At 40.8% G+C, this 14546-nt stretch overlaps 1 protein-coding gene across 13 annotated transcripts in view; it reads right to left on the reverse strand.

Annotated features, from left to right (window-relative positions):
- The window catches only part of LOC136841658 (piggyBac transposable element-derived protein 4-like), a 459099-nt gene that overhangs the window by 365908 nt on the left and 78645 nt on the right, over nt 1-14546 (reverse strand). For all 13 annotated transcript variants that reach the window (XM_067108816.1, XM_067108815.1, XM_067108813.1 and 10 more), the window contains exons 2-3: nt 12465-12625; nt 12080-12161 (exon numbers count right to left, since the gene is read on the reverse strand). In XM_067108816.1, the coding sequence (XP_066964917.1) occupies nt 12080-12161; nt 12465-12625 (243 nt within the window). The remainder of the gene's footprint in view (nt 1-12079; nt 12162-12464; nt 12626-14546) is intronic.

A 14546-nucleotide genomic window follows, 5' to 3' on the forward strand; every position in this document is an offset into this window, starting at 1 on the left:
AGTGGGCAAGAATCCTCCGTAAAAGGACGAAGATGGCTCCTACAAGGCGGTGCTTCTTCAGAACTTGACAAAAGCCGATGCACTTCCAAGACGCCTTTCCACTGGCTGTCTCTAGTTACAACCTGGGATGCAACAGGTTGGACTGGGACAACGACTGCCCGTGGGCAGACCCCACTGACTTCCCTTAGGCTACCACTATGCCTCCTCCCAGGTAGAGGGGAGTATGGCAGTGATCTGCGCCTAAGAGAATCAGCCAAAGCACTTCCGAGACACCTTTCCAGTGGCTGTCTCTAGTCGCAACCTGGGATGCAACAGGTTGGACTGAGGAGACGACTGCCCATGGGCAGACCCCACTGACCTCCCTTGGGGTACCGGTATGCCTCCTCCCAGGTAGAGGGGAGTATGGCAGTGACCTGCGCCTAGGAGAATCAGTGGGACAAGCAGCCGCCCCCTCCAGTACACATCCAGAAAGACGCCTTTCCAGGCTGTCTGTTGATACCTGGGACCAGTGACAGGCTCAAATGAGGGGGCGAATACCCTTGTGTAACCCCGCCCTTCTTTGGACTTCCAGTATGTCTCCTCCCGGTGTATGGGAGTATGACAGGGACCTTTGTCTAGGAGAATCGAGGGACGAGTAGACACCTCCTCCACCGCACATTATTATTACAGTCATACCCCGAACTTACGCGAGGTTAGGTTCCAGAGCCCCTCTCACAAGGTGAATTTTCGTGTAAGTTTGGCATGGTCATTAAAAATGCTAGTAAATGTTTATTTCTAGAGTTTAAGTACTAAATATGACCCTAATCATGCTCCCAAAGTTTTAAGCTAACTTTTAAATGAACTAAAGTTAGTGTAATTTTATTTAAAATTTAGCTTATTACCCTTAAAAAAGAAATAAATGGTTGACATAAAAATTGAGTACTGCACAGTTTCATAATAGCGCACTTATAGTAGACGTGTACGTAGCCTATACTAATGTTACCCCTAATTCATGGGATGCCATTTTATTTTTCACTTAGAGTATAAACCGTTTTCTTTGCGTCACTAGGTAAACTTCATGCATCAAAGTCATAACAAAGGTACAATTCAATAAAATAACGAAAACATGTAAATAATGTTCGTAGAAGGTAGTACATTACAGGTAAAATTCAATCAATTTAAAATTATATACTGTACAGGTAATGACGTACAGAGAAATAATAATTTGTAAAAATATGTTTGAGCGCTAACTACGAATGAGAGAGAGAGAGAGAGAGATACTGTAATACAGTAACTGTACTGCTTTTGTATCGCATTTATGCGCAAATATATAAATACAAATTTTCCATTCTAAAAACATGAAAACTTATAAAATAGTACTTAAAAATCAAACACACTTTCTGCTGGGGTATTATCTTTGAAAAGTGCATTAACTTTGCAAATGGGTATCACATCTTGTAAAAGTACACCAACTGAATGTGCTGTAATTACATGCACATACAGATTGCACCAGCACTTTTCTCCAAGGTTAACAAAGTAATTTTCAAAGAATGACACTTATACAACTCTTAATTACATCTCTGATATTACATTAATGAATTCATTTTATCAAATGAGCGCAACTGAACAACCTCATCTCAAGGTCATGTAAAGTCCTACTGACAAAGACTGCGCATAGACATAATGCTTGTATGATATTTATGTACAAAAATATAAATATAAATTTTCCATATCGATTTTACAGTTAAAAGCATGAAAACTTATAAATGTACTTCAAACATTAAGGGGATCGGCTGGTTTCCCACTTTTTTAATGACAGGTTGCTGATATATAGGGGGTTTGTTCAAGGACATTATGTGGAACTTCTGGGGAAAAAATTTTTGGTCAATGACCTTAGGTTTTGTGACGCCAGAGCGATTTTCGGCCAAAATTGGCCATTTTCAAAATGCATCTTCTCCTTTGCTTTTAGTTTTTAAGGGATGGGATTTGAACCACGTATAAAACACATATGAACCTTCAATAAAATGCCAGGGATTTTTGATTTTTCAATTCTTCTTCGAGATATGAATTTTTTTTCTTTTTTATGAAATTTTCCCCGGAAAAATTACAGAAAAAAAATTACCAAAAATCAGCAACTCATAATATTAAAAATCCCCGGCATTTTACTAATCTACCGTGTTTCCCATGTTTATATAAAATTTCATTTAGATTGGTCCAATACTATGGGAGGAGATGCATTTTAAAGGCTTAAAAACTTATGTTTTGAGAAACGGGCCTTCAAAATTTTAGTTACATAAAAAAAGTAAAAGGGACTTCAAAGACTGTGTTACAAATAATTCTATGGTTTTAATTTTTATTTTTGGGTATTAATTAATGCAAAATGATTATAAATAAGAATATTAATTGATTATTTGTGCCTAAGACACATTCTTATAAATTTTAGGTTCCTGGTCCCCCCCTGTCTGATCTTGCTGCAAGGTATTACTCTAGGGTATCATAGTTGCCTACACTTTTTTATTAGTGTCTCGAATCCATCCCTTGCCAAATGGATCCTGGGAATTACTTTACATTCACAATTAGGGATTCATGATTCAAGTAATTCATCAAGTCTTGCTTCACTTATTATGGTCATTTTATTTTCAGGATCGTCTATAATATCAGCCTCCAAGCTACTGCTTTCTTCTTCTAAAATATCTTTGCCCTTTGTAGTGACGAACAAATAAAGAGGCGTTTAGGGTGGATGTGGTTGGTCTCTGGTCAGCAGAGATCGCTGCCTGCGCCATTTGATGGGCGACAGCTCTCTCTCTCTCCGTTGCTCCATTCCTCTATGGCACTAATTTCTTGAACTCTTTCTTCTACTTCTCGCCTGGACTTTTCCACTTGGCTTTTCCGCATTCTAGAAGCATGAAGTGAACTCTTGGACCTTTTAGGCACAGTGAAAAAACAAAAACACTGCAGAAAATACAGAGTTCAGTCAAGGCTAGCGAGCATGAAAAACGTGTCTTTCTAGCTTGGAAGTTTATAGGCAACTCTCGGCCACAGTCGGTGTCATGGTATGACGTGTGCGTTGTCATGGCTAGGAATAACTAAAAAGGTGCTGAGTAGGATATTATTGACATTATACATTTCATTTCAAAGGAAGTTTTCGTAATATACTCGTATATCGCAAAAGCTATACCAGACTAAATCATTTGCGCTACTGGTGTTTTATGGGTATATAGTTATTGTTACATTTTAGGCCATAACTAGAGAAATACGGCAAATTTTAGCATAATATTTCGTGGACACATTCTTGAACCCTATACGAAGCCATAGAATTTTTTTCAGCAAATCGAATTTTTTAAAGATTTTTGGGGTTTTTAGGTGGCCGATCCCCTTAAACAAGCATTTTCTGCAGGGGTATCATCTTTGAAAAGTGCAGTAACTTTGCAAATGGGTATCACATCTTGTAACAGTACACTAACTGAATGTGCTGAAATTAACTTTGCATCATATTTATGCTTGTACAAAAATAAAAATACATTTTTCATACAGATTTTACACATAAAAGCATGAAATGCATTTTTCATACAGATTTTAAACATAAAAGCATGAAATGCATTTTTCATAGAGTTTTACACATAAAAGCATGAAATGCATTTTTCATACAGATTTTACACATAAAAGCATGAAATGCATTTTTCATACAGGTTTTACACATAAAAGCATGAAATGCATTTTTCATACAGATTTTACACAAAAGCATGAAATGCATTTTTCATACAATTTTACACATAAAAGCATGAAAACTTGTAAATTACTTCAAAAATTAAACATAACCACTTCTGCAGGGTTTCTCAAGAATTTTGTATGTCTGTGAAAAAATCATGTATGCCAATTAGTTAGGTTCCAGTGAAAAGTTTGTGTGTGTGAATTCGCGCTACTCGAATTGTGTAAGACTGAAGTATTACTGTATTATTAAAGTAGTTTAAACCAGACCACTGAGCTGACTTTCAGCTCTCACAGGGCTGGCCCGAAGGATTAGATTAAAATACTAGGTCCAGGCCTGAGACCTGCACTAGGACCCAATAGATCATTTGGTACAATGATGAACAAATTAAAACGAAATTAAAAACTGCATATAGGCACATCCTCTCATATTGAAACACATACATACAATAAATACATTTACTCAGACTTCCTTGCATATATACTAAAAAGGTATATTAAAATTCAGAATATAAACTAAGCAACATTTTAAAACTTTACCCTTTTTTTAAATTCAACAAATGTTAAAAGGGTTTTTGTGCTTTTATTATTTACTTATTTTTATATTTTATTAATTAAATTACAGTTCTTCAAGATCAAAATTGGAGCGACTGAAAATGTAAAAGATTCGGACAAAATTTCTTTCACTGATCTATTTCCAAAAGTTGACATTTGCTGTTGGTCATACTTTGGACACTCACATAACACATGTCTAGCTGTTATTATTACCCTGCACTCTGAGCACTCAGAAGCCGGGCTATGTGGGTTGCTCATTAAGTGCCCATGTGTCAGATGAGAATGGCCTATTCTGAGACGTGTTAAAATTATTTGTGCGTCTCTCTCAGATATGATGAACTCCACTTTTTAACATTACGTTTTATTTGTTTCAATTTATTACTTTCAGGTTCTTCATCCCATATATATTGCCATTTATTTATGATACCCATTTTTGTGTGTTACATAATCAGTAACAGGGATATTCACATTTGATCTTGTCATGCGAGTTGCTGCTTTAGCTACTTTGTCTGCATCTTCATTTCCTTTGATCCCTACATGGGCAGGGATCCAACGTATTTCTACATTTTTTTCCATTATTATATAAGTTAAGGAGATATAATTTAATTTGTTGTACAGTATTATATTATTTTTTGATCTGTAACTTTGAATGGCTTCTATAGCGCTTCTCGAGTCACTAAAAATCACAAAATTATTGAATGATGATTCTTTAATTATTTTTATGGCTGATGCAATTCCATATAATTCTGCTGTCAATACGGAAGCACTATTAGGAAGAGAGAACTGATAAGTTTTGTCTTGGGTCACTGCAGCATATCCCACTCTGTGTTCTGATTTAGATCCATCTGTATATACTGCGTAATGTGGACCTTTTCGGCTTATATGTTCTACTGTATGTTGTCTATTACGACCTTTTCGGCTTATATGTTCTACTGTATGTTGTCTATGGTGTTCTGGTGTATATGAGTTACTTTTCGATAAATACTTGAGGTGTGTGCAAATTCTCATTTTATTCACTGTCCATGGAGAAGGTGATCTTACTAATAAAGGCACTTGTGTATTTATATCCAACGACTCAAACAATCTTCTAGCTCTAATTGGGAAAGGTGGTGGATGGTTATTTATAAATACATTTCTTAATTCAAATAATTTTTTTGTTGGAGAATCACTAGTTTGAATTCTTAAAGCACTTTTCATTGCTACTAGCTCTCTATGGAGAGACAAAGGCAGTTCACCACATTCAACTTGTAAAAAAGTTCTTGTCAAAAAGTTCTGTATAAACCTAGGTAAATGTCCACAGATGATATTGTTTTGTAAAGTTTTTAATATAGTATATCTCCATATAGTATCGTATGCCTTTCAATGTAAAAAAAGACAGCTACAGTATTTTGTTTTCGTATAAAACCTCTACGTATATGGTCTTCTAAGTTACAGAGAGAATCTAATGTTGATCTGTTACACTGTGAACCAAACTGCGTGGGAGTTAAAATTTTATTTTCTCGAATGTGCCATGTTAGTTGAGCATTTACCATCTTCTCTAACAATTTGCGTAAGCAGCTTGTTAAAGAAATTGGTCTGTAATTATTTACATTATTGGGTTCCTTTCCAGGTTTCTGGATAGGAATTAGGTTAACATCTGTTAACCTACAACAAAACTGGCAATGGCACGAGAAGGAAGCGAGGGAGCCATGTGTGGGAGCAAGTGGATAGAACGGGCAGGAAGGCTAGCAGTGGGAGAGAGATGACTTAGATGGTGCCAGGGTACCAGTAACTGCCGCTGAGTGCCCGAGAGCGAACGCTGAGGCGCCAGAGAGTGAGACCCGAGCGCCCAAAGCGGACGCCTAGCGTCCAAAAGCTGGCACTGAGCGTTCTGCAGTTGGCAGCCATCGAGCCAGAAGCTTGAGCAGGCGCCGAGTGCTCTGCTGTTGGGGGTGGCCAAGCCACTAGCTTAAGCAGGCGCCAAGCGTTCTTCAGTTGGCGGCCATCGAGCCAGTAGCTCAAGCAGGCACCGAGCACTCTGCAGTTGGCGGTCGCCGAGCCAGTAGCTTGAGCAGGCGCCGAGCACTCTGCAGTTGGCGGCGGCCGAGCCAATAGCTCAAGCAGGCGCCAAGCGTTCTGCAGTTGGCGGCCGTTGAGCCAGTAGCTCAAGCAGGCGCCAAGCACTCTGCAGTTGGCGGTGGCCGAGCCAGTAGCTCGAGCAGGCGCCGAGCACTCTGCAGTTGGTGCTCGCCAAGCCAGTAGCTTGAGCAGGTGCCGAGCGCTCTGCAGTTGGCGGCGGCCAAGCCAGTAGCTTGAGCAGGCGCCAAGCATTCTGCAGTTGGCGCGGCCAAGCCAGTAGCTCAAGCAAGCACCGAACACTCTGCAGTTGGCGGCCGTTGAGCCAGTAGCTCAAGCAGGCACCGAGCACTCTGCAGTTGGTGGCCGTCGAGCCAGGAGCTCGAGCAGGTGCCAAGCGCTCTGTAGTTGGCGGCGACCGAGCCAGTAGCTCGAGCAGGCGCCAAGCATTCTGCAGTTGGTGGCCATCGAGCCAGTAGCTCGAGCAGGCGCCGAGCGCTCTGCAGTTGGCGGTCACTGAGCCAGTAGCTTGAGCAGGCGCCGAGCGCTCTGCAGTTGGCGGCTATCGAGCCAGAAGCTCTAGCAGGCACTGAGCGTTCTGCAGTTGCTGGTCGCCGAGTCAGTAGTTCGAGCAGGCTCCGAGCATTCTGCATTTGGCGGCCGTCGAGTCAGTAGGTCAACCAGGCGGCGAGCGTTCTGCAGTTGGCAGCCATCAAGCAAGTAGCTTGAGCAGGCGCCGAGCATTCTGCAGTTGGAGCAGGAGAGCACTACTGGGCGCTCGTAGAAGGAGCTAAAAAATGTGTAACTCTTCACGATTCCTGTCATCCTCCGAAAGCACTTCGTAACCAAAACAATGAGCACAATTCTCTCCCACTGTATTCCTGCCCTTACACTTTTCAGTTCTCTGCAAAGGAAAGTGTAATAATATGTTCAATTAATCTTTTACGAACAAATTTATGAAGTACACAGAGTACCATTATACAGATATCTCAATTCCTTAAACATACAGATCTCAATACTCACCAAACATTATTTGAGACTCGCTGGTGCATTTCATTCTCAAAAAATCGGGCCAGAGCAAATACAAGGTTATATTTATTATACTACTTGGAAAAAGAAAATTAACCTTTACGGACCAAGATGATATCTACATGTCTCAATTCCTGTCACACGTTTGAGATTTACAGTTACGCCTTTCAAAAATGAAAATATTGGTTGAGTAGGTAACGCAACATTAATATTTTACGTTAAAGAAGAGGCAGCGAACGCAAAACTCTAAGTTTCTTACGAAAGAAATTCAGTTTGGTAGCAAACACATTATACACTATTCAAGACGAAGTACACACAGTATCATCATACATACAAGTCTCATATTCTAATTAAGACTGAGACTTGCAAATAAGAAACAAAATCATGTTACTGGTTCGGCAACAAACACAATGTTTACATCCACCGGCGAAGGTGAAATCGTCGGTTAAACTACGCTGTCTGTAGTTGAACAAGTGAATGCTGTAAGCTTGAAGGCTCCCGAAATCGGCGATAAAACATCACCAAAATCCGGTCTCTGACCAGCAAATTTAAGAACAAAGCTGACAAAGACGCTCTGTGTTGACTTGAGCATCGGCAGAAACGTAATGACAAATGTTTACCGAGTAGTTCCTGATACTCTCGTTACTGGGCGAGATAAGTCACCTGCACTAAATTGAAGCGCTAACCCGTGAATTTTTTAATTTAAGCTTCCAAGGCAAGAGAAACTCTTAGCTAATGTAATTACTGGGTAAGTTGCGTATATAAAACTTGAGGAGCTGTAGAGAGGCCGAAGCACAGGGCTTGAAATTAGAAGACCTTGTCCTGGAACACAAACTGCTGATACTTCCTAGCTTCTGGATGGACTGGAACATGGAAATATGCGTCCTGCATATCAATAGTCACCATCCAATCCCCTTGACGGATGGAGGACAGGACTGAATGGATGGTCTCCATTTTGAATTTTGTAGTTTGAACATAGAAATTCAGAGCGCTGACGTCCAGGACAGGTCTCCAACCTCCCAATGACTTTGGGACGCAGAACAGGCAGTTGTAAAACCCTGGCGTGCTGACATCTTCGACTATCTCTATGGCCCTCTTAGTGAGCATAGATGAGATGTCCTGTGACAGGGCCAAACACCTCTCTGAGCTTGAAGAGTTGGCAGCCCAGCTGATGAAAGAGGACACTAAGGGAGGTTTCACCCTGAACAGAATGGAATATCCTTCCCTGATCACTTTCACAACTTAAGGTTCGACATTTCTGTCCTTCCACTTGCTCCAAAAATGTAGAAGTCTGGCCCCCACTGGTATGCGGAGGACAGTCTCCTCACTTGCGAGTGGAAGGCTTGACTGCTGATTTCTTGACTGGTCGGACTAACCTAGAATATGCTCGAGAATGGGGCTGGTATTTGCCTCTACCGCCTCGAAATGTCTGTTGTTGTAGAGGCGAGATTGTTCTGTGAACAAAAGACGTAGAAGAAGAAACACGTCCTAACTTCTTCGGATGTTTGGAGGACTGAGCCAGTAAGTCCTGAGTAGACTTCTTTTGCAACTCCGTTACAATATGCTCTACTGTGGCAAGGGGAAAGAGACTGTTGATCCAAAGGAGCAAAAAGAAGTGCGGATCTCTGGGAAGTGGTGAATCCCTTTGAAAAGAATGTACACCGCTGTTCTCGCTTCTTAAGTACTCCCACCGCAAATAAGACTGCCAGTTCCTGGGATACATCCCTGATCACCTTATCTGCACATGAAAGGACTCCCAGCCAGTCTGCAGTGAAATTATCTTGGAGAGTGGCACAGTCCTCTATCTTCTTTGCTAAGGCGCCAATATAAAAAACCTCAAGATCTTGAAGACCTTGACGATGTCCTTCATCATATGGTCAAGTTCCGACATCGTGAATACAATCTTGGATGAGGAGAATGCAAATCTACGTGACATGTCAATAAAGCTAGAGAAGTCCCCTTGGGAGGCGGCAGAAACTCCCAAAGAAGGAGCTTCCTCAGTACTGTAACATAGGACAAATACCTCCTCTTACATAAATGTGAAGGAGGGGCACAAAATACTGCCTTGCGCAGATCCCTCTTGTCTCTCAGCCAACACTCAATACCTGACAGGGCTTTCTTCGACAATGAAGATAGGACCATCTTGGGGAGCCCAGAAGCTTCCGTAGGCTGTCTCATCATAAATGCTGAACTCGGTGGTCTCATCATAAATGCTGAATTCGGTGGTCTCATCATAAATGCTGAACTCGGTGAAGACAGTGTCGCCGGTGAAAAGAAATCTGGGAAGCAAAACAAGAAGTACTTCATAAGAGAAGCGTAGGCTGAAGAAGGCTGACCCTGTTCAATGTCTTCTTCCGAAGCAATGGGTAAAAAAGCCAGATCCAAGGGTTCATGAGACCAGTCAGTCTTCATAAAAGGTCTAAAATACTGTCTAAGCATCGCTGAATCGGTTCCAGAGAAGGATCCTGTACCGAATGAGGAGTGGAGTGTGGTGCCAGATACCTGGATGAAGCCGATGCCTGCTTGGAAGAGGAGTGGGCGCACAATGACAACCGTGTTTGCACTATGAGCTTATCCAATCCTGCAGGAACTTCGGATCCCTTGGATCCCACTGTGCGCTTGGATCCCTCAGATCTCACTAAACACTTGGATCCCACAGATCTCACTTGATGACTGGATCCCTCAGATCCCATTGGACAACTGGATCCCTTGCACCCTACTGGATGCTTCGATCCCTCAGATCCCACTATATACTTGGATCCCTCAGATCCCACTGGATGCTCAGATCCATTGGATCCCACTACATGCTTGGATCCTTTTGGGCGCTCAGAATACACTGCGGACACAGATCCCTGGGATAGCACTGGGCACAGGGATACTGATGCACGATCTGAGGATTTCTTGGGACCCCATTTGGGCCTCAAACACTGGAGTTCTGACACTGACACTGCGGGCAACGCATTACTTGGATTGTCCCAAAAACTACAAGAAGGTTTGGGACTCTATTCCCGATTTCTGGTCTGCTTGCACGGGATTGGGAATTCGCACTCAACCGCAGATATTGGCCTTTTAAATGGCCTTGATGCACTCAAAGTGCCAACTGCGCTTCTTACTCACATGACACTTGGATTCGTCGGATCCCAAATCCGAATCACTCAATGAAAGGGTATGAACTTCAATATGGATACCTTTCCAGGGCTGTCCACCAAGTCCTGGGATCCTTGTACAACAAGGTCGGTTGAGGGGGGACTACCTGTGGGCAAACCCCACCGACCTTCCTTGGACTTAGAGTTTGCCTCCTCCCAGGTTTACGGGAGTTTGACAGGGAAACTTCGTCTAGGAGCATTGGTGGGATGAGTGGCCACCTCCTCCACTGACACAACACTTGCACCGTGATCACTGGTACTAAATTTATCCATAAGGCCCCTCACTGAAGCCCCTATTTGAGCTACAGTGTTAACTATGAGACCAAATTTCTGGTCTGTTTCAGCTTCCAGACTGGCAATGGCATGAGTTCAGAACGTTGGGAGCCGGGTAACGGAGTTACAGGTAAAGTCGGAGGACGGGTGATAAGGGAAAATGCAGTTACAGGAGTCGAAAGGGTATGCAAAACAGGAGAACCCTGACTAACTGAACTTTTAGCTTCGGCTTTAGCAGCTTCCCTCCTTTGTCTGTTTTTCTCAAGTTTATCCAAATAACTAGTCAAAGTTTTCCATTTCCCTAGATCCCAGTTTTGCATTCGTCACAAGTCAAGTCAAAAGAGCAAATTTGTCCTTTACAGTGAAAACAAATGGTATGGGAGTCATATTTGATTAAAGTAAGTCTGGTGTTGCAGCCTTTGCTGCAAAACCTGCTACTAGTAGAACTAGAGTCAGACATCTTAATTAATATGAAATTAGCCCAATCACTACCAAAGCAAAGAATACTTCATCAAAAATGATGAAAACCATTCGGTGAACTAAACTAAATCAAATGACACCTGTCACCAACAACCGATGTTTAGCTGTCAACCGGCAGAAGCGAATTGGGCTCTTTAGTAGTGTTGTACCTATCCTTCCCCAAAAGTGCACGGAACGAGTTACCTACACCAGAATATTGGAGAGCTACCGTGAATTTCAAATTAATAGCTATGTAGTTACCTGGTAGGTAACTTATATAAAAATACAAACAAAAACAGGTATACTATCATATAAAACTTCACAACCAGAGTCAAGACCTGTGACCATAGCACAGCAAAGAGGATGTCTTAACTTGGTCATGGACAAGGACAAAGTGAAGCTTTCATCAGGTAAGAGGGTGAGGCTCCCCAGCTCACTCACCATACACCTCAACTATCTTGTCTACAACACACTTTAAAGACCAAACCACCAATCATCAAATAATAATCCTATTACAGTATAATGATGATCTTTATTCTCATACGAACAAACTGAATTTTGATAAGCTACCTCATGTAATCAGTGGAATGTAAGACCCTGTGAAAATTTCACAATTATTTTCACACTTCCTTAATCTTTTAAGCAGGTAGCCCCCTTATTTATTCTCACTACCTACCTTCTTCGACAATTCTGCTTTCTCCCCCTCCCTATATGACTTGATATATTAAAAAAATTAAATACTACACTATACAGTACAAGGAAAATCTTAAAGACTTCTTACTCCATTCTTCCTGACCTAAATTTCAACAAACTTTTAAATAACGGCAATCACTGTACTTAGAAAAATGGTAAGCTGTTATCCATGAGGTACTTACATTATCTGTGACACGTTCAATGACACTCAGCAAGAGGTAATTTATAGGGAGATCTCTTGGATGTTCACCCTCATGGATACGACTGCAAAACAAGTTAGGGTGAATAACATATCGCACAAACAAAAAATGAAAAGCCTGATAATTATCTATTAAACATACAGTATTGTACTCAATTCCTCATAAATGCTTAGTAATATAAAATAGAAACTGTGAACAATAAGTGTTGGATGTAAAATATACAGGTACATATTTCATTACATGTACCATACTGTAATTTATATGCTAATGTAGTTTAAAAAAACCAGTCACATTTTTATACTCTCACAGGGATCATCTTAAGGATCTGTTCAACAGAGAGCAAGAAGGATAAAAGAAATACTCTTACCTGCACTTTGGACATTGCAAAGGTGAATGGGAGGAACACTGGTAAACAAGACAGGGACGGCAGAATGAATGTCCACATAAAAGAGCAACAGGAGGTCGAACATCATGGTCAAAGCGTTCAAGACATACACTGCATAGCTCCCTACTGTTCCCTGCTGCCATCTGTTTGAGGACAATTAACCTCTTAGAAATTTTGATCTCACAACTTTACAAAAAAGGAGGATTAATTCTGTTAAACATCATATTAAAAATACAGATGTTTAAAAGTAATTTGTATTTTTACTAATGCTACAAACCAGAGCCTTTTATATAGGAGTACAGGTGTTTGTAAGTGCAAGCTAGAGTGATTGTTGAACTTGGTAACAGGCTGTTAACCAGTGGTCATGGGGTTGAATGGGGGAATGCCCCTCACTTGCTTTATGTTACCATTCACTTTTTTTCCTTAGGCAATACAAACTAAGTATAATACTTATTACTTTACAAAATTTTGATATACACACACTTTACTTTTTACTGAAGAGACTTACTTCTTAGGTGGGAGGTCATCTCAAACAACTGACTGGAATTGAATCCACTCGGAAGTGCCATGCACCCAGTGGCGCATGCAAACTGGGAATGTCATGACTCCTGCTACCTCCTATTTGGTCTGGCAAATGGGATACCAGTGCTGTAGGATCTGGGACTGAGTGAACCACCATTATATTGGAGGGCACTCAAGTAAGGAAAACATTCAGAGAACCATGACATCCCCCTTAGAGGAAGCCAAGTTGGAAGGCAGCTACTTTGGTTAATACCAAGTAACAGGTTCAGGATAAGCTCTACCTCAGCTGCTACCCACTTTGATGATACATGCAGACAAGCTTAACATGACAAACAGACCACATTCAACACACGTAGACAAAACTGTTCACATGAAAATTACACTATTTTTTTTTTATTGAGTTTAGCCGTGATGCGAATAGAGTTTATCATATGGCTGAGAGAAATTACAATAATTCCTTAGAGGAAACTTGATAATCTTGACAGCTGGGGTGCAGAAGATCTTGATGATTTCTTCCCTTTGTTTTTTAAAAAAAAGTTTCTAGTGTGTTGTCTTCCAGGATTAGTAGATTCTATAGACTTTTATGTCGACATGTACCTTTGTAGATGAGTGTAAGCTTAGCAGAGAAACTCATTTTTAAGCCACTACTATATACATAAGTGGAACCTAAAGGATGTTTACAGATAGCCAATACAGTATGCATATTGGAAGCAGTTAGGTAGGTGCGATGCCCTTTTAGATTTGACATGCATTTTCAAGAGAAACTTAATATAGGTTTTGAGTGTAGAATAGTTAAAAAAAAATTTTTGTGATGCTTTCGATTTAGTAAATCAAAAGGCACTTATTTATAAACCTCAGAATCTTGGAATGAGTATACAGTAATACCCCGAACTTGCACGATTCAAGTTGCACGAATTCACGCACACAAATTTTTCATTGGAACCTAACTAATGGTCATACACGAGTTTTTCAGACACGCAAACATTTGCGAACACTGAGAAACCCTGCAAAAATGTGTTTAATTTTTTATGTAATTTGTAAGTTTTCAAGCTTTTATGTGTAAATTAAATAACATTAAATATTATTAAAAGTAATATCTCTCTCTCTCTCTCTTAGTGAGATGAATTTTTATGGTACATGTATACAGGTATGCCCTGTGTCATTGGAGTGAAATGTCCCTATACAGCACACATTTCTAGGTATAATCCACAAGTGATATACCAGAGAAAAGCTACAATAGGATGCCAGAGTTATACTCTGGTCTGACATATCCTTATAAGATGCTGGTATGTCATCTAGGAGCGAGGGGCCACTACCACAGACACTTAACCCAATAGACTCTCTTCCTCTGCAAAACCCTCTGCTCTAAGAGGCCAGATACACAACGGTCCCACCACCGCTTACTACTAATTCTACACACAATGCACCATCCGGCTTATAACACGCCTATAAACAACATGTTGATTTTTTGTGGTGCTAGATTTGCATCTTTAATCTCCCTTTACTGATTATTTCACTTCTTCCTGATGGCTTCAGTTGACT

Source organism: Macrobrachium rosenbergii, chromosome 9, assembly GCF_040412425.1.
Source record: "Macrobrachium rosenbergii isolate ZJJX-2024 chromosome 9, ASM4041242v1, whole genome shotgun sequence".
NCBI lineage: Eukaryota > Metazoa > Arthropoda > Malacostraca > Decapoda > Palaemonidae > Macrobrachium > Macrobrachium rosenbergii.